We start from the raw sequence: 18,096 nt of genomic DNA, 5'->3' as shown, positions 1-18,096 counted from the left end.
GACCAGCCCTGTGACGATAAAAGTTTAATAATGATGTTCGACAGCATAATGGGGTAAAAATTACTTCAGTTTGTCGTGTGTGAAAGGAATTTGTGTGCCAAGGGAATAGGAGGTGACGATATTCTGAAAACATTTGCTATCGTTTGATTCAAAAGGTGTAGAGCAATTGCATATCTCCTGAACCTAGTAGTAGTTAGGAAAGCTGATGCCGGAAGTAATGATAGTACAGCGCCATTGAGGGCCGCTCTCGCGAGGCTGTCAGCCATTTCGTTAATGTGTAATCCCCTATGACAAGCACCCAAAGTAATATTATTAAATTTATGTGGTCAGGCACTAGAAAATGAAGTGCGCGTAAAAGGCTAGCACCACTATTTGTTGTAAGCGATGTACATAAAGATAAATAATCTGCTATTACGACTACCGTGGATATTAATTTCGCTTAATAAGGCTAACACTACAGCTACAAATTCAGCCAGAAATACGGATAAGTAGTCCCGAATCCTAATTGAGAATAGCCAGTCTAGAGCAGGAGCAAAAATGCGAATTCCAGATTTTTCTCCGCACTCTGAGGCCTTTGGTGCAATGACCGTAGTTATACCTAAAATCAATAAATGATCTTGCAATAGTCTACTTAATATATTTTGAGAGAGAAATTTGGCATTGTTGTGGTAGATGTCATCATCGATGATTTGTCTCTCTGATGATTCTCTCGCACATCAAAAATAGGTGGCACCTCACAAATACGTACATTTAAAGGGTTAATCAATGCTTGTACAAGGACCACCTGTGATATAGGAAACCGGGGCCAGTGCACTCCGAAAAATGATGCAGGCTGGGAAATGAATATCTTTTCCAATCTTCTAATAGGGGATTCGTACATATTTAAGAATGTTTGCACCGTCAGCAACCGAAAGCTACACAACATTGAGGGCAACCTGACTTCTTCATGTAAGACGTTATTAACCACAAATTTCGATAATCCACAGCACAATCGCATGGCTTCTCGCTCAATCAGAAAAATTAAATTATGGGGTTTTACGTGCCTAGAACAACTTTCTAATTATGGGGCACGCCGTAGTGGAGGACTCTGGAAATTCGGACCACCTGGGGTTCTTTAACGTGCACCTTAATCTAAGTAACGGGTGTTTTCGCATTTCGCCCCCATCGAAATGCGGCCGCCGTGGTCGGGATTCGATTCCGCGACCTCGGGCTTAGCAGCCCAACACCGTAGGCTCAATCAGAACAAGTGGGCGAAATTTGTAAGCTGGCGCACCAGAGAATAGCACACAAAATAGCAACCAAGAAAATACGGAGACACTCGGGCCACAGAATGTAAGATCTATTGCAGAGTAAGATCTACCCCGCATAAACGTAATAGATCCTGAGTTTACACACGTTAACCCATTGTCCAATGACCAGTTCCATAATCTGGTGCCGCATAAATCTATTTTTAATCCCCATGATATATGGTGAGAATTGAAGTCACCTGACAGTAGGATGTCCCGTCCACAAGAAGTACGAACCCTATCTAGCGTGCGTGTGTCCTACACGCCAAAAGGAAAATATGCATTTACAATGGTAAAGGGCCGACATCCAGGGAGATTCAGTTTGGTTCGGTTTGGTTTGGTGCCTGGAGTTATAGCACAACCCACTACGGGGGATTGGCCATGAATCGGGCGGCAGTGGGTTCTGCATCGCTGGGACTTTCTTCATCTTCTTTCTGAGTTTGCTTCTTCTTCCTCCTGTTGCTCCATCTTCCTGGGGCAGCAGGTGCCCGCTTAGAAACATCCTTCGAGCGGATAAACCAACTTTGTGGGCCTCCGAAAAAACTTGTTGTCATGTGTCTTTATTATGCAGACACTCGAAATAATTTGTCTCTGTCTGAAAAAAAGTTCCTTCACCACGTAGATATTCCAAGAAGCTTTTGGATTTCACTCTCCACGTAAGACCTTTTGTCAGTTCCTGGTAATATTTCTTAGCAGGCTTCAATAATGTACCTCCTATTTTATTTTTTTTTTATACTTGAAGAGTCACCTTTTCCACCATGCTTTAGTAACTTGTTCGGGTAGTCTCCGCATTTGTCGAAGATTTTCGTGCCATTTGTCACTCCTGTCTCCTGCCCGTTTTTATTACGATAACAATTAGATGGACACTCCGGGCGCATTTCCGCCGTCGCCGTGAGGTTCCGTGTAAAGTCCAAGGGCGATAAAACCGTCGCCGCGCGCCGTATGCTGTTATGTGCGAGTGAAAGCGTGTGTGGGTGAGCCGGCGAACGCGGTTAATCTCGCGTGCGGGAGCGAGGAACGCGTGCTGGAAGCGTGCCCTCTCCTGTCGCGTGCGAGGCAGGGCGGTCAGGCGACGGAGGAGGAGCGTTCTTCTCGGGCGGCTGCTATACTCCCGGACAACTTTTCTTCGCTATGAAGGGAAGGCTACGAAAACTAAGCGCGCCTCTTTCACCGCTGCTGGAAGTAGTCCCGCAGTTTTTGCTCACGTTCTCTTACGTGAGAAATACGAAACAATACTTGTTTTTTTTTACAGCACCTAATTTGAAACAATATGTAACATTCACCAGTCAAATATTGGTATCTTATTGTACTTTTAGTTTGCTCTTTCGAGTTTTCGCACACCCGAGGCCATCGCACGTCTTGCATATTCATCAATCGCAATATGACGCCCGTGTGTTCTGGTGAGTGTTCGTCGCTTGCTGTCCGGCCAATCAACTCCCCTGAGAGGCTGTTAACTAACTTTAGCAACTAAAGATTGTTGAAGCACACAAAAGAAGTTTTTCCATCGTCTGCGCGGAAACCAAGCGAGCCCATCTGGAAATCACAACCATCGGCACGTACAAACGAGTGAGCGAGCTGACTGCTGTGCCGGCTCTACCGACGGCAGCGTCAGTGGCGCGTCGCCATACGGCTGCTTCGGAGCTTCGACGCAGGCTGCGATGCTGGCTGTTCAGAACTTGGTACATATAGTATGTGAATAAACATTAATTCACGCCGAGTTATTGTATCTGCCATGACTGGAGAAGTTGTGCGAGGTTGGTGAAACCGAAACCGGTGCCGAGCGCGCCCGGACTACAATGCGTACGAATACAGTCATGTGCAGAAGCTCCGCCCCCGTAGCTTTGGCTTCATAACCAAAAAAAGTTGTCCGCGAGTATAGGGTGTCTCGATGTCCTCTTCGCCCGCTGCTCCGTAGAGAGTGGAGACAACCGCGGCGTCTTCTACGGCGTTGGGCACGCGAATGGCGGACGCCGTCGTAGACGCCTTTGGCGAACGCCGACGCGTTGCCGGTGGTCCTGTGTCTTGAAAGGGATCTTAAACATGACCTAAGTGGGCGCCCACGCGGGCCTCATCTTCAAAGCGCTCTGCGATGTTTGCGAAGTGCGCGTAGTACCGGTACCTTCGTATGCGCTTTCCTTTCGACGATTCGTTCGCGTTGAAGCGAGAGATGCATGAAGGTCAATTCGCTTGCTGCTACCGCGATTCCTCACTTCAGCACTTTGACAGCGAGTTTCCGCGCTCATTGAGCGAGATGTGTTAATGTTTACCAGTGCGCACCTGACACCCTGCTTGTTAATTTAGTTAAAACACGTTGGCGGGCTAGCTGGTTTGAATCCATGATAGAATGTGTAAGCGCGACTGATCAAGGACGTAGAAAGAAGCAGACACAAAGGCAGCGCTGCTTCTGTGTGTCTGTTTCTTAATACATCCTTGTTCAGTCACGCTTACACATTCTATCATTATTAATTTAATTAGTAAGCGAATGTTTACAAGTTTATACGGACGTTAAAAGTGCTATCCTTACTTCGTACAGCTATCCACTAATTTGCTATCGCAATCGGTGCTTCGCCTTTCGGGCGAAACTGCGACTTTTTTTTTTCCCAGGAGTGCACTCTCCAGGGTCATCCTAAATGTAAGTTAACGGTCGGTTATTTGTGATATCTTCTACTTCGTATATTAAAGTATTCAGTTCTTAAATATGCAGAAAACGTCGAATGAGCACTTTCGTACAGATGGCTTGAAACTACGGATGAGCCTTTCACAGAAACCACCCCACTACGGTGCATTTTGCGGGCTGAATTTCCACTTAACATGGTGATTGGAGATGAAATCTTAAGTTGTTTCGCGATGTAATGTTGTCAAGACCGCATTCAATTCCTTGACCTGGCAAGTCATGGCGTTGTCGCTGCAAGTGACTGAGCACATTCCTCTTCGAGCTACGAAGCGCCGAAAAGCTTGTAGAAAACTTTGAGAGGAAGTGTCGCCAACAGATTACAAATGTACTGCTCTTGTGGTGACGTATGTAAATATTACTAGATGAACTTTGACAATGTCTCGTATTTTTCGTAGTTTCTCGAGGAGAAACGGTGAAATCTAGGATAACTATTTCAAATGGTGTGAGATTCGTCATTCTATCAGCAGGAACAGGAGCTAATTCTTGTAACAACGGTCTGAAATTTTGTATCGTCTGCCCACAACACACTGTCGTATTACTCCTTTCACTTCTTGTCATCCTCTGATTACTCAAAATGTCGTTCTTATACGAATCAGTGTGTGGCACGCTGCACCGGGAAAAGTTCACCCCCGTTTGTGTCGAACTAATAGTGTCGTTAAGTGCTTTTATTGCGATAGCAATTATACGGACACTCCAGGCGCATTTCTGTCGTCGTTGTCGTCGCCGTGACGTTCCGGCTGCGGCTGCGTATGGCGCAGCTGAGCACGGCCGCACGCGGGCCCTATCTTGAAAGCTATCTGCTATGGGCACAGAGCCTAGGTCTAGATGCCCCGAGGGCTGATAGCTTCTTGTGCGCTGTATTCTCGCCGCTTAGTTCGCGTTGAAGCGAGAGGCATCACGAAGGTCAGTTCGCTCGCTGCTGCTGCCGCGATTGTTCACGCCAGCGTTTTGACAGCGTGTGCCCGCGCACATCGAGTGACATGTGTTCATGTTTTCTTGTGCGCGCTGACGATATGCTTGTTAATTCAGTTAGTAACCGAATGTTCCCAAGTTCATACAGCCTACAAAACTGATTTCCTTACTTTTTATAACTGTCTACTACATTGCTATCGCAATCGATGATTCGCCTTTCGGGTGAAACTACGACTTCGTTTTGTTGTTGCTGCTGTTGTTTTTGTTGTTGTTGTTCCTCTCCACAAGTGACACATATCCACAGAAGCTTTATACCCCATTGAAGAATTTGCTAGTATTATACTACTAGTCTACCACTGCAGTGAGATTAGGAGGATGAATGAAGCATATACAGTGCTAAAAAGCCTACACGTCCTATGCTACCGGGGCTTAGTGGAGAGACGAGAACTAGGAGCCGGATTCCTGATTAATAAGAATATATCTGGTAACATACAGGAATTCTATAGCATTAACGAAAGGGTGGCATGTCTTGTTGTGAAACTTAATAAGAGGTACAAATTAAAAGTCGTACAGGTCTACGCGCCTACATCCAGTCATGATAACCAGCAATTTGAAAGCTTCTATGAACACGTGGAATCGGCGATGGGTAAAGTCAAAACAAAATACACTATACTGAGGGCGACTTCAATGATAGGGGAGGCAAGAAGCTGGCTGGAGCAAGTCAGTGGGGGAATATGGCGTGGGCTCTAGGAATGGCAGGGGAGAATTGTTAGTAGAGTTTGCACAACAGAATAATTTGCGGATAATGAATACCTTCTTCCGCAAGCGGGATAAACGAAAGTGGACGTGGAGGAGCCCCAATGGCAAGACTAAAAATGAAATAGGCTTCATACTTTGCGCTAACCCTGGCATCATACAAGATGTGGACGTGCTCGGGTAGGTGCGCTGCAGTGACCATAGGATAGTAAGATCTCGAAGTAGTCTAGACTTGAGGAGATAATGGAAGAAACTGGTACATAAGAAGCCGATCAATGATCATAAGATCATAAGAAGTATCAATGATCAATGAGAAGTAAAGAAAGCCTTAGGAGCTATGCAGAGGGGAAGGCAGCTGAGGAGGATCAGGTAACAGCATATTCGTTGAAGGATGGTGGGCAGATTGTTCTAGAAAAACTGGCCACCCTGTATACGCAATACCTCATGACCTCGAGCGTGCCAGAATCTTGGAAGAACAACATAATCTTAATCCATAATAAAGGGGACGCCAAAGACTTGAAAAATTATAGACCGATCAGCTTACTGTCCGTTGCCTACAAAGTATTTACTAAGGTAATCGCAAATAGAATCAGAAACACCTTAGACTTCTGTCAACCAAAGCACCAGGCAGGATTTCATAAAGGCTACTCAACAATATACGATATTCACGCTATCAATCAGGTGATAGAGAAATGTGCGGAACATAACCAACCCTTATATATAGCTTTCACTGATTACGAGAAAGCGTTTGATTCAGTCGAAACCTCAGCAGTCATGGCGGCATTACGGAATCAGGGTGTAGACGAGCCGTATGTGAAAATACTGCAAGATATCTATGGCGGCTCCACAGCCACCGTAGTCCTCCGTAAGGAAAGCAACAAAATCCCGATAATGAAGGGCGTCAGGCAGGGAGATACGATCTCTCCAATGCTATTCACAGCGTGTTTACAGGGGGTATTCAGAGACCTGAATTGGAAAGAATTCGGGATAAGAGTTAATGGAGAATACCTTAGTAGCTTGCGATTCGCTGTTGATATTGCCTTGCTTAGTAACTCAGGGGACCAATTGCAATGCATGCTCACTGACCTGAAGAGGCAAAACAGAAGGGTGGCTCTAAAAATTAATGTGCAGAAAAGTAAAGTAATGTTTAACAGTCTCGGAAGAGAACAGCAGTTTACGATAGGTAGCGAGGCACTGGAAGTGGTAGGGGAATACATCTACTTAGGGCAGATAGTGACCTCTGGTCGGGATTATGAGACTGAAATAATCAGAAGAATTAGAATGGGCTGGGGTACGTTTGGCAGGAATTCTCAGATCATGAACAGCAGGTTGAAATTATCCCTCAAGAGAAAAGAAACCTGGAGGCTTATGAAGAGGGTTCTACTTAAATTGAGGACGACACAACGAGCTATGGAAAGAAGAATGACGGGTGTAACGTTAATGGATAAGAAGAGAGCAGATTGGGTGAGGGAACAAACGCGGGTTAATGACATCTTAGTTGAAATCAAGAAAAAGAAGTGGGCATTGGCAGGGCATGTAATGAGGAGGGAATATAACCGATGGTCATCAAGGGTTACGGTCTGAATTCCAAGAGAAGGGAAGCGTAGCAGGGGGCGGCACAAGGTTAGTAGGACGGATGAGATTAAGTAGTTTGCAGGGACTACATGGCCACAATGAGCAAATGAACGGGGTAGTTTGAAAAGTATGGGAGAGGCCTTTGCCCTGCAGTGGGCATAGACGGGCTGATGATGAATATATCATCGTTCACCTCGGCCCTTTTCCTGCGTTTTTTCCCACCAGCCCTTCCTGCGCAGATATTCTTGCGTTTTGAAGATGTTCTCTTTCTGGCAAACTACATTCTGCAAAAGCCTGTTTATATGCATTCCGATATACTTTCACTCATTCCTGCGCCGGAATTGCTGAGCTCTACACAATATACAATCATTCATATTTAGAAAGAACCCCCTGTAGCTTTTTATACTTACCAGGCTGTATCTTTATTTAATGTAATAGGACGCTCAAGAACGATTGGAATTAATTGGCTGGCCTTGCGGCATATGCGGCTATTATCATGTTTACATTACTGAAAAGGTCGCGCATACGCTCACAGTAGTCATCTACATATTGGAACAGTACGGATCTCGGAACCCGAACAACGAATGAACTGAACTTCACAATTTGTTTTCTAACGTTTCACAAGGGCCACACTTTTTCTCTCCACCAAAGCTTACCGTTTTACCGCTGTGGCAGCTCAGGGGATATGACGTCCTTTAGCTTTGCACAAAGTCGGTGAATTCCATTCCCGTAAGCCTTCTGGACGTTAATACCCCCCCCCCCTTCCTTCCCCCAATTTCTTTCATTTATCATTTCGTCTATTACAGGGCTCGGGTGCTTCCCCTTCCGTATCCACAGTGCGGGATTCCAAAGGGATAACACTTGTTTCTGCATACTGCCTCGTCCTAATGTTAATGCCTTCGTGAGTTCTGACGCATGGTTTCTTTTGTGGCAAAGCTAAAACGTGTGACTGCGCTGTACATTACCCGAGCGAATCACTCGGCCGCTATCAGCCGCCCAGCAGCACCGTCTACTCTTGTTCAGCCCGTTCACTTCGTTAGCAACAACTTGTCGGAATATGCCAGACTAGTTTTACATTCTGCAAGCTACTGAAATACTGTCGTTCACCTGAAAAGATGTCACGTTTTCGCCTTTCTCGCCCCTTGTAGTTCTTGTGGGCCGCCCTATATCTTCTCTGCAGCTACGCTTGTAAACAAGGTTAGCATTACGTAAGGATTCTCTCTAAATTATGTTTTGTCTTGCCATCTCTTCGCATTCCTTTAAAGTCACCCTTCAGCCTTTCCTCCTGTAGTCTTCCTCGTATTATGAAGCCTTCGTGCTTCTAATTAGGCAGCTTACGGGTTCCATCTGCTGGCTGCTGTTCCATGGCGACATAAGCCTTGCTAAGTCTTCTACTTCCATTTCTAATATTATTTTCTGATTTGGCTACTCCTCCAAACTCTTGGTTTTCGAGTTTTTTAAACTATATTATATTCTTAAAATTCTCCGATTGGCTTTAAGACAGCTATACCTGAGCTAGAGTGGACGCTCTCTCAATTTTTTTCTTTGTTTTGTTTTGAGATATCAGATTATGAATGATTTTAAGGCGCACATGCTTAGAGTGACATATTGTTCCCGAGATTTACCGCGGGGACGACATGTCGTCTTACAGCGGTAAAAAAAAAAAAATTTATTGCCCCCCCCCCCCCCTACGTAAGACGTCTAAGCACTACGTTAATAATTCATTGTGCCTCTCCTAACTTACGCACATAAGTGAAAATGAAACAGTGACTCGTGAATACCTTCGAAGCTTCAGTTCGATCCTAATGTTAGTTTTCGTGAAGCTAGTCCTTGAGCCTCTTTAGTCGCTCCAATTAGTACGACCTTAATAACTAACTTCTTGTGTCTCCACCAATCACCTGAAATCTCTCTATATATACAGGGTGTTCAAAATTGTGCTGTATGGTTTTCTTAAATTTAGGCACTGGGAGGCACGCGAAGACCACCTGTGCAAATAAGTTATGTGGCCAGAGGGACACAAAGTGAGATGATAATTATCGCTATCAGCAGGCTAATTATTTCAGATAGAATAATTAACTTTTTATTGGCTGCAATAAGTGTATGTTTGTATTCAAAAGTTAGAGGCAATCGTGTTTCTACGTAGCATCAGTTGGAAGAATTCTTCTAGCGTGTCTGTGCTCCGAGATATCCGTCTCCAAAGTTTAATTATCGTTCGCATGATTGCGCATGCAAAAGAGTTAGGATTGGCGCAAAGCTTTTCCCTGATGTGAAACGGCTGTTGCGTGCGGCGTTTAGTCTTAGTTTAGTTTAGACAACGGGGCGGAGGCATTGGCAAAGATGACAACTGTCCCCCTTTACCTCTCGGCTGGTGAAATAAAAAATCGAAGAACCCGGAACCGCTGTCGTAACACGCGTCCGCGCAGCCTGTAACGGTCGCGGCAGCTGCCATGCCGAGATAATGGCGCGAGCGGAGAAGCCGGAGGGCAGTTCGCGTGCGTAATGGTGTCTAGACGAGTGGGCATGGTCCTTGCCTGGGCTACGCAAATAAAGTGAGGGCTGATTTTCAAGCACTGTAAATTTTTTGAAATCAAGGGCAAGAACTGCACGGTACACCGCGCTGTCATATCTTGATTTCGCCAGCCGAGAGGGGAAGGGCAACAGTTATCATCTTTGCCTATGCCTCCGCCCTCTTGTCAGACTAAACGCCGCACGCAACAGCCGCGTCACGTCAAGGAGGGGCTTTGCGCCGATCCTATCTTGCACGCGTAATCTTACAAACGACAAATAAAATTTGGAGTCGGATATCTTGGAACGCAGACATGCTAAAAGAATTTTTTCTAGTCAAACTGTGTAGAAACACGACTACTTCTAACTTTTGTATACAAACATACACACTGCAGTCAATAAAAATATAATTATTCAATTTTAGGTAATTGGGCTGCTGACAGCGGTAACTATCATCTAACTGTGTGTCCCTCTGGCCACATAACTTATATGCACAGGTGGTCTTCGTGTGCCTCCCAGTGCCTAAGAAAACCGTAAAGCTTAATTTTGAGCACCCAGTAGTTTCTCTAGCATGCTCCGCAAAATACACTCAAATCGTTGTAGCTTGATTTCAATCCGACCTTTAGCTCTCTTGCAGCAATAGTTTGAAATGCCCTAGTGCATTTATTTGTCAATAACAAGATTCTGAGAAACTTCGATAACTCCCACATGTAAGTCACATCTCGAATCATCTGCGGATCACATCCAATGCCTCCTTATCTCTGCAATGTTTTATCCTGATCAGTCTTTGAGTTATGTGGCACTTGGTGTGGTCGCAATTTTGGCGGGGCGTCGTAATTGGAGCGGACACTATCCATAAGCTATACTTAGCTTCATCTAGCTGCAGCTACGTAGTGCGACCTCAGGAGGCCAGATTTAAAGGGACCCTGAAACGATTTTGACGATTTTCTACAAACGTACTGAGTCGTTAGAGTAGGCCCGTTTTATCATTAATTGACGCATCTAAGCGTTCCGCGTAAAGCGTGTAATTTATTACAAGGTTTTAAAATGTACATAGCTGCCAATCGCAGCACACTGCTCGGCGGAATTTTTAACCACCCCTACCCATAAGACGTAAATCACCCAATTGACGTCAGTAGGGCGAGCTATCCGATTGGCCCCCCAGGGCGCGTCATCGATAGTTTTTCCATCTTTATGGTAAACAAATGATGTTCGTAATAGTTGGAATGTTAGTTAATTTGTGTCTATAAAAAGAAAGTAACAGAATGAGAATGCACCAGAACAATTTCTCACTACACTTAAGCACTTTCGGCACACATCAAGCGTCGTCTGCTTGTGTTACAACGTGCCTCATTTTGACGAGTGCTCCAGGGTCAGAGTTAGTTTCAGTCTTTTTTCAGACTATGATTCGACTTTGTTGCGTTGTGTATTGCAAACGTAGCATCTGACAATATGTCAAGCTGCGACATCGTGTCCCTCTACAAGGCAGCAGACGAGCGGAGTGGCTGCAGCGCATCGGACTGCCGCTATCCGATCGGCGCCAGGATTTGCGCGTTTGCGGCGTCACTTTACACCACAAGATTACTAAGGTTTGTTCGATTCAGAAAAAAGGTGCACGGCACCACAAACGAAAAGGTGCAGGGGGTGCCAGGCTGCACCCACTTTCTGCAAGTTTCAAGGGTGCAGTGCACCGCGGCGGCACCTCGCCTTGCACCCCGTTCAATCGAGCACGGGGGTGCAGGGTTCACTGCTGCACCTCTGGGAATCGAGGGTCTAGGTGCAGTGAATACCTTCTGCACCTTCTGCACCGTGAATAGGTGCAGAAGGTGCAGAGAAACTTGGCTGAATTGAACAGACCTCTAACGCACTTGCGTTTCGCGAGTCCGGTATTAGGGTAAACGCAAGCGCAAGGGGACAGGGCCTGGCCATTTGACCGTGTCGTTTCACGGAATGAGTGGAAGCGCGGATGTGAATGGTCTGCACGGGGCAGCCACCTGGAGGCACAGAGCTCAACCACACACAGCAGCAGTAACGAAATGTATTCTTCTTTGCAGCTGGTATAAATTTTTTGCAGGAGTGTACTCGTTAACACGTTGTTTTTGTAAATGTTTAAAATGTTTTACACTTGGTTAGAGCACTGTTAGCTCTTTGTTTGGCTGGTTAAGTTCTGCGCCAACGGGTGGCTGGACCGTGGAGACCGAACAGGCAGCTCACGTACGTCTACGCTAAAGTTCCTTCATCAGATTGAGTTTATGCCTCCACCGTTCTGTCGAAACGCCCAGCTCGCCTGTGGTTACCGGAATACCAGATACGTTCGGCGCTGCGACAGAATGTTCGCAACGCATGCTGCTTGGATAGCTCTCGCTCGGGGTCGATTGCCAAGCAGCTGGCGGAGAGTTTGGAGAGGCTTCGCACGTTCGCTTATAGAGAACCTTAAGTCGACGACCCGACGTTCCATTGTGACGCAGAGCCTGTGAAGGCGGAGCTTAGCCCCAATCTCTCGGCGAACGAGTTGAGGAGAAAATGCATGACTATGGAGGAGGGTAACTCGTGATCGCCCGTAGCTCTCTTAATATGAGACGTTTCACACAAATTGTGGTGTGAATGATTAACTTTTGCTGTACCCTGCGCGTCTACAAAATTTGTACGAACCGTTTCAGGGGCCCTTTAAACTATTGCCCCGCTGCCGCGCTGCACCACTCTTCAAATTAGGCATGCGGAGAAGCCCACTTACAAACAATCACGTCAGGTTTAGGGTTGGCTTTCTTGCATAGTTTGCTCGCATAACGGTAAAGCCAAATGTGTTAACCCTGCAGATATAGCAACGAGCTGCATTCAAAAAGACAGCAAATAAAATCGTGCCATAGTCGTGCAAATTCCTCCTTATGTGTGTCATGCATGTCAACGTTCTGAGGCCAGTGAATTCTGATGTAGCGAGTCTGTGCTCACTACAGTCCGCTATGACTACGCTAATAGTCGCATTAATCGCCGGTGGCATATCGTGCAACTCAGCCTCCTGCAGGTGGCTCTCTGTAAAAGGAGGACATTACTTGCACAAGTTATGGAAAAGATTATTCGACCAATTAACGAACTTTCTCTAATTAAAATGTTAATTTACTTTGCGGCACATGTTGAAGTTTCAGAAATTAAACCGGGTAATAAAGTCATGTGGACTTAGCAGATATATGGCTCTACCGCCAGCTTCGAGATATCTGTCCATGAAGTGTCTCATGAAATACAATGGCATTCCAGATTATACTTTGCCAGAAATATTCTACGTGAAACATGCAGGTAAAAAACTAGCTAGAATGCCAGTGCATTTTTTTCACGTTATAAGGCCCAACTAATTGTACGGGGACGAGTTAAATACTAGGTATGCTTCGAAATCGGGGCGATTATAAAAAGTGTGAAAAAAAGAAATGCCGCCGTGTGGTCTCATTGACAGTTTTCCTACTTCAGCTGTTTTCTTACTTCACCACAACGTTAGCGTGTTAAAACCCAGCCAACAGTTCAGTGGAGTGCCCAAAGAACAGGCATATCGTAAAGCAGTTGTGGGCTGTAGAAAATTTCTCAAACGTATGCAAGTTCATGCTTGTGTCTTTCGTAAAATTTGTAGGCGTGAAACGTTGACATAACGAGATTTTTCAGGTACGGAACAAATTCCGCATTTTCAAAGCCGTTCGTATACGCAATAACAGCTCGTAAGAAGAACCGGTAGCCAATCGTGATGCAAACGAGATTATAGTGAAAGAACCATCCAATGACAAGCATGTTGGTTAATACAGTACCTGGCCCCACCTGTGAAATATGCACTTTGTGGCGAAACATTTATGTAGAAGCTGTAGCGTTGGAAACTCACCTCATCTGTTATCTTTCATCGAAAGTAAGCTTTAGGTCATTCTGGAACGTCTTTCGTTCGTAACTTGTAACATAATCGTCTGCAGCGTTAGCAGTAAAATACAATACAAGCAAACAAATGTTTTTACGGTGTCAATGTTTTCCGATTTTATTTCCTTCAGGTTACAGTGCAAACAAATACCGAGTATTAAGAAAGACACTTCGCGATATACCGTGAGGTCCAGCACCGCGGTTATCGCCATCGATCAGCTTTACGTAGGTGAATACCTTGGGCACAATGCACTACATTTAAGAAAAAAAACTATAAAAACACCAAAGTTGTAGTTTCTGGCAGTCATTCCACTCTGTTCACACTTTCACTCATCCACGAGCACACACGCTCACGCACTCGTTCGCACAAGGATGGCACAGCCATATACTTGTGCTGTACGGCAGTGTCCGGTGGTGGTGCCCGAAAATTTCAAATGACGTGCATGCCTGCCTGGTCATGCACATAACCACGCATACATAAAACAAAGGCAGTGATTGAAATGAAATCACCAGCGCACGATGTCAAGAAGTGGGGCGCCTAGCGAGCATTGCTTTGTGTCCAAAGCAGCAAAGGATTCATTGGATGACACCTGCTTCGGTGATGACATTCCGTCTTCAGGCGCATAAACACTAACGGTTACTTTAGCACCTGCTCACCGACTTTTCTTGCGAGGCCGTACATAGCAAGACTCCTCGGCTAAGTTCCGCTTTGTCTGTGCAAGTTTGGAAGGCATTAGCACAGCTAGGGTTGAACGACACTTGTCTCTCGCTCGCGCCAAAAAATGGCGTCGGATCCGGTGCTCCGGAGCAAAGAATTGCCTCAGTCGATGGATTTGACTTCCCTCAATACGATCGTCCCCTCTCGCACGGTCGTCTTGGAGCGGCCGGCTTGGAGGCACCGAGAATAGTCCGCGCCGATAACGCGTCCAGGCACTCTCTCTTTCTCTCTCTCAGTACACTGCGATGGTCGCGTCGGCTCTCACGGCTCACACAATTGTGTTGTAGCCAATGGAGTCCATGTACATGTTGTTATCTATCCACTGCAGGTGCCTCGAGACACGTGTGTACACGCCGGGGTAGCCAGCCACCCCGCAGCGATAGCCGAAAGACACGATTCCCACCGCCGTCCAGCGTCCCTCGTGGTCCAGCATGAGCGGTCCGCCGGAATCGCCCTGCGAATATTTCAGAACATGCGCAGTTGGTGAGCAATAGCACGCACCATACCGTAAAGTGCTAAGTCAGTGAACAAGACAATGTGATAAAGGGACATCGAAGAGCCGACTATTTACCTAGAGTTTTACGAAAACAGAACAACTGATACAACTATTACATTTCTCATTGCTTATTCAGACTTTATTCTGCGACAATGGTCACGTCGCGTGGAAGACCTTAAATAAACGAACAACGAAGTGAAAGGAGTCAGCCAGGCTGACACCTGCAGCTTATAATTAAAACTTGTATTTCTCTCTTTCTAGTTCGTTTTCGTGCGTGCTTCATGTGCCAGTATCGTACTTCAAAGCATTCTCTATAGCAATATTTATATCCGCATTAATTCTGACATGTTTCATGTGCAGTGACGATATTTCATCGTACGCACGTCAGTGTCATATCATAGCCAGCAAATTTGCTGAAAATGCGTAAATAGCTTAAACTGTTGTACTCCAGGTCTCGAAAGAACCACCAATGTCATCACTGAATCCAACTGGTGTGACCATGACCAATATTTAGCATTCTGTCTGTACATGGGTGGTCTAGCCGCACAGCCACGTCTACATAACACAACCGAAAATGTGATTGCTATAGTTACGCACAAAGCAACCAATACGGGAGGGGCTTCTCGGCGTACACCCCAGTGGCACACGTGAAAGCATCTGCGTTCACTACAGACGGTGAATAATAATGGGACACGAACGAAAAATAACAGCAACCGGAGGCGATGGCACCCCGCTGGGGTGTGGCCGAATAGGTACCTGACTATACGTGACGCCTGTGGTTTGAGAAAGTATATGAGCAAAGGTCCCGTCGCAGAGGGATCAATTTACGGTCGTGTCCGATAGTCAGACGAGCCCCTCGTTGCGAAACCGGATTGCGGCCTGGCCATGGAACTTTGACCCTGCCAGTACGGCGCAGCGTTCTCGGCTCCCCCGCCCCGGGCACCTGCGGCTACCGAAGAGCGCGGCGCCCGAGCTTATCACGGTGTGGTGCCATGTCGGCAATTATGCTCGGTACGCGATGGCTGGCGCGGCTTTCGGGACCGCGGAGCCCCGTGGATGGCGTGATGCGCTGACGCGCTCTGCGGGTGCTCGGAATGGATGTGCGCGCACGCTATAGCGGTTTCGCACCGCACATGCAGCACATGCGGCCCGCCACGAGACGGAGTGCATAATCGATGAGCGTTTGCGTGGCCGCACCTCTCCATGCGCGCCGCGGTCAAGTGGGTCAGCGAAAGTTGCACCGCCGGGCCCGCGTGTGGCCGGTGCGCGTGTGCCGCAGTGCCTGCTGCAGGTCATACATCAGGGGGTGCTTTATTTTAACGGGTGCTTGGGCGGTTTAATGCCGCGGTTACGTAGAAACGCGTCTGCTTCGCTTTAACTATAGTTCAGGGAAGGCGCGCCGGCAGCACTTTCGACGTGGGCGTCCCGCAGCTTGCTCTCCGACCTAAAGTATAGATCTTAGGCTGGCAGGGTCATAAAACGATTAAGGGGCCTTGGTGCTTGAGCGCTTTATTTAAACGAGACGGCGCGGTCCATATCTAAAGTTACAAAGCTGCACTCATAGTTTGACGAAGAATGACGAAGACCTGCCCAACTCGCACGGGCGTAATAGCGAACCGAACGCGCCACAGGTGTGATTCCGCGCGAGAAAATAAATTATATTACGAAATGAACTTCACTTTAGCGATAATGTAGGCCCCAGGTGTTAAATATTGGTTACAAATTGACGATAATCGCTGTGTGGATGGTTGTCTTGCAGACGAATTAATTATACTTCGGGTCGTATATATAAGAGGCATGATAAATGTACGAATTGCTTAATTAATTAGGTAGGATGCATAAATGTATCAATCGACTGGTTATTGTGCTTAATTGTGGCGCATTTAACCTAAACCTGCAAACCAGATGCTCCCATAAGTATATTTTTTCTTCCAAGCGCCCGCCAATCGCTTTCACTTCAGCACCGACCTAATGATTGCGCATTTGAGCGCACCTAACTAAGCAAGCGAATAGGCATGAAAAAATGTTACACAATATCAAACGTATCCCTTCAATACTTGACTCCCTTCCTCCTGGCCCCTGCTTTCTTTAGAAAGTTTTGTTGTCATAGTGGGAATATTATGGTGAATGCCACATGCTTGTTTGCTTTCCAGACAAATATATAGCATTGACTAGTTGGTTCGACTTTAGGAATTGGTAAAACAGCGTGAAAGAAACAGACGCAAGGAAAACGTAACAAACACTCAGTCGCTGACTGGCAAGTTCTTAGTCAACGTCTGGTGCGTAGCTCTTTAATGTCTATCTCGCTGCTTTATCACGCCTAATGGTTGTTTAACTATTACATGAGCGAAGCACTGATGAGCAATAACTGTGCTCAAATTTACTTTGCGTGCCTACTCATAACTTCACTTGAATGTGTGATCGATTTAAATGCACACCTTGAATTAGATTTGCGAGAGGTATAAACCTTCCGCAAATCTAAGTCAAGGTATGCTGCGCTTAATTTATTTATCACTTACAAATTTATCGGTGCGCTTAATGCCGGCCTTGTCAAGTATGCTATCTGCAAAAGTAGCGAGAACTGGGTGAGTTTGGAAATGTTCGTCTTTGTCTAGTTGTTGCTCTGACAGATCATGAGCTATCTCATGATCTATAGTTCATAGATCTATAGTTCATAGATCTATAGATCTATAGATCTATCTCATGATCTATAGTTAAGGTCAGCCACGCAATTTCAATAAATATGCAGCATAAAGCAACATTCATGTAAATTAACCCACTGGGGTACCTTAGTGTCTATGGCGTTGTGCTGTTGAACTCGAGGGTTCGATCCCGTTCGTGGTAACGCCATTTCGACGGGGACGAAATAAAAAAAAGAACGATTGTGTACTTAGATTTACGTGCACGTTGAAGAAACCCAGGTGGTCAAAATCAGTCTGGAGTCCCCTACTGCATGCGGCGTCCCTGATAATCACATCGTTGTTCTGGCGCGTAAGACCCCAAAATTTATATTGTTCATACATTCTTGTAAACTTTTCACATTGTTGAGCAATGCGAATAGAGGAAGCCGTATATGCGCTTTGATGACAAGATGCCCGTTGGTTTTGAATGCATAAAAAAAAAGAAAGAAATAGTTTCACTGAGGGCATTTCCCTCGTTCGCCATTTTCTTTCTAACACGAGTAGGAAAATAAACCTTGACGAGTCGATAAACCTGTTCAACCCTTCCCCCGCCAAGGAACAGCCCAGACACGCACGTGGCAGCGGCTGGTTGAACCCATGCTTGC

At 46.0% G+C, this 18,096-nt stretch overlaps 1 protein-coding gene and 1 long non-coding RNA gene across 2 annotated transcripts in view; one reads left to right on the top strand and one right to left on the bottom strand.

Annotated features, from left to right (window-relative positions):
- Positions 1 to 18,096, top strand: part of LOC139047743 (uncharacterized) — a 34,154-nt gene that overhangs the window by 8,372 nt on the left and 7,686 nt on the right. The window lies entirely within an intron of this gene.
- The window catches only part of LOC139047739 (uncharacterized), a 42,071-nt gene continuing 37,668 nt past the window's right edge, over positions 13,694 to 18,096 (bottom strand). The window contains exon 9 of the mRNA XM_070521757.1: positions 13,694 to 14,768. Within this exon, the coding sequence (XP_070377858.1) occupies positions 14,583 to 14,768 (186 nt within the window). The 3' untranslated portion in view covers positions 13,694 to 14,582. The remainder of the gene's footprint in view (positions 14,769 to 18,096) is intronic.

The sequence above is a fragment of the Dermacentor albipictus genome, chromosome 1, assembly GCF_038994185.2.
Source record: "Dermacentor albipictus isolate Rhodes 1998 colony chromosome 1, USDA_Dalb.pri_finalv2, whole genome shotgun sequence".
Lineage (NCBI taxonomy): Eukaryota > Metazoa > Arthropoda > Arachnida > Ixodida > Ixodidae > Dermacentor > Dermacentor albipictus.
The sequence above is the reverse complement of the archived record's forward strand: the minus strand, read 5'-3'. Positions and strand labels throughout refer to the sequence as shown.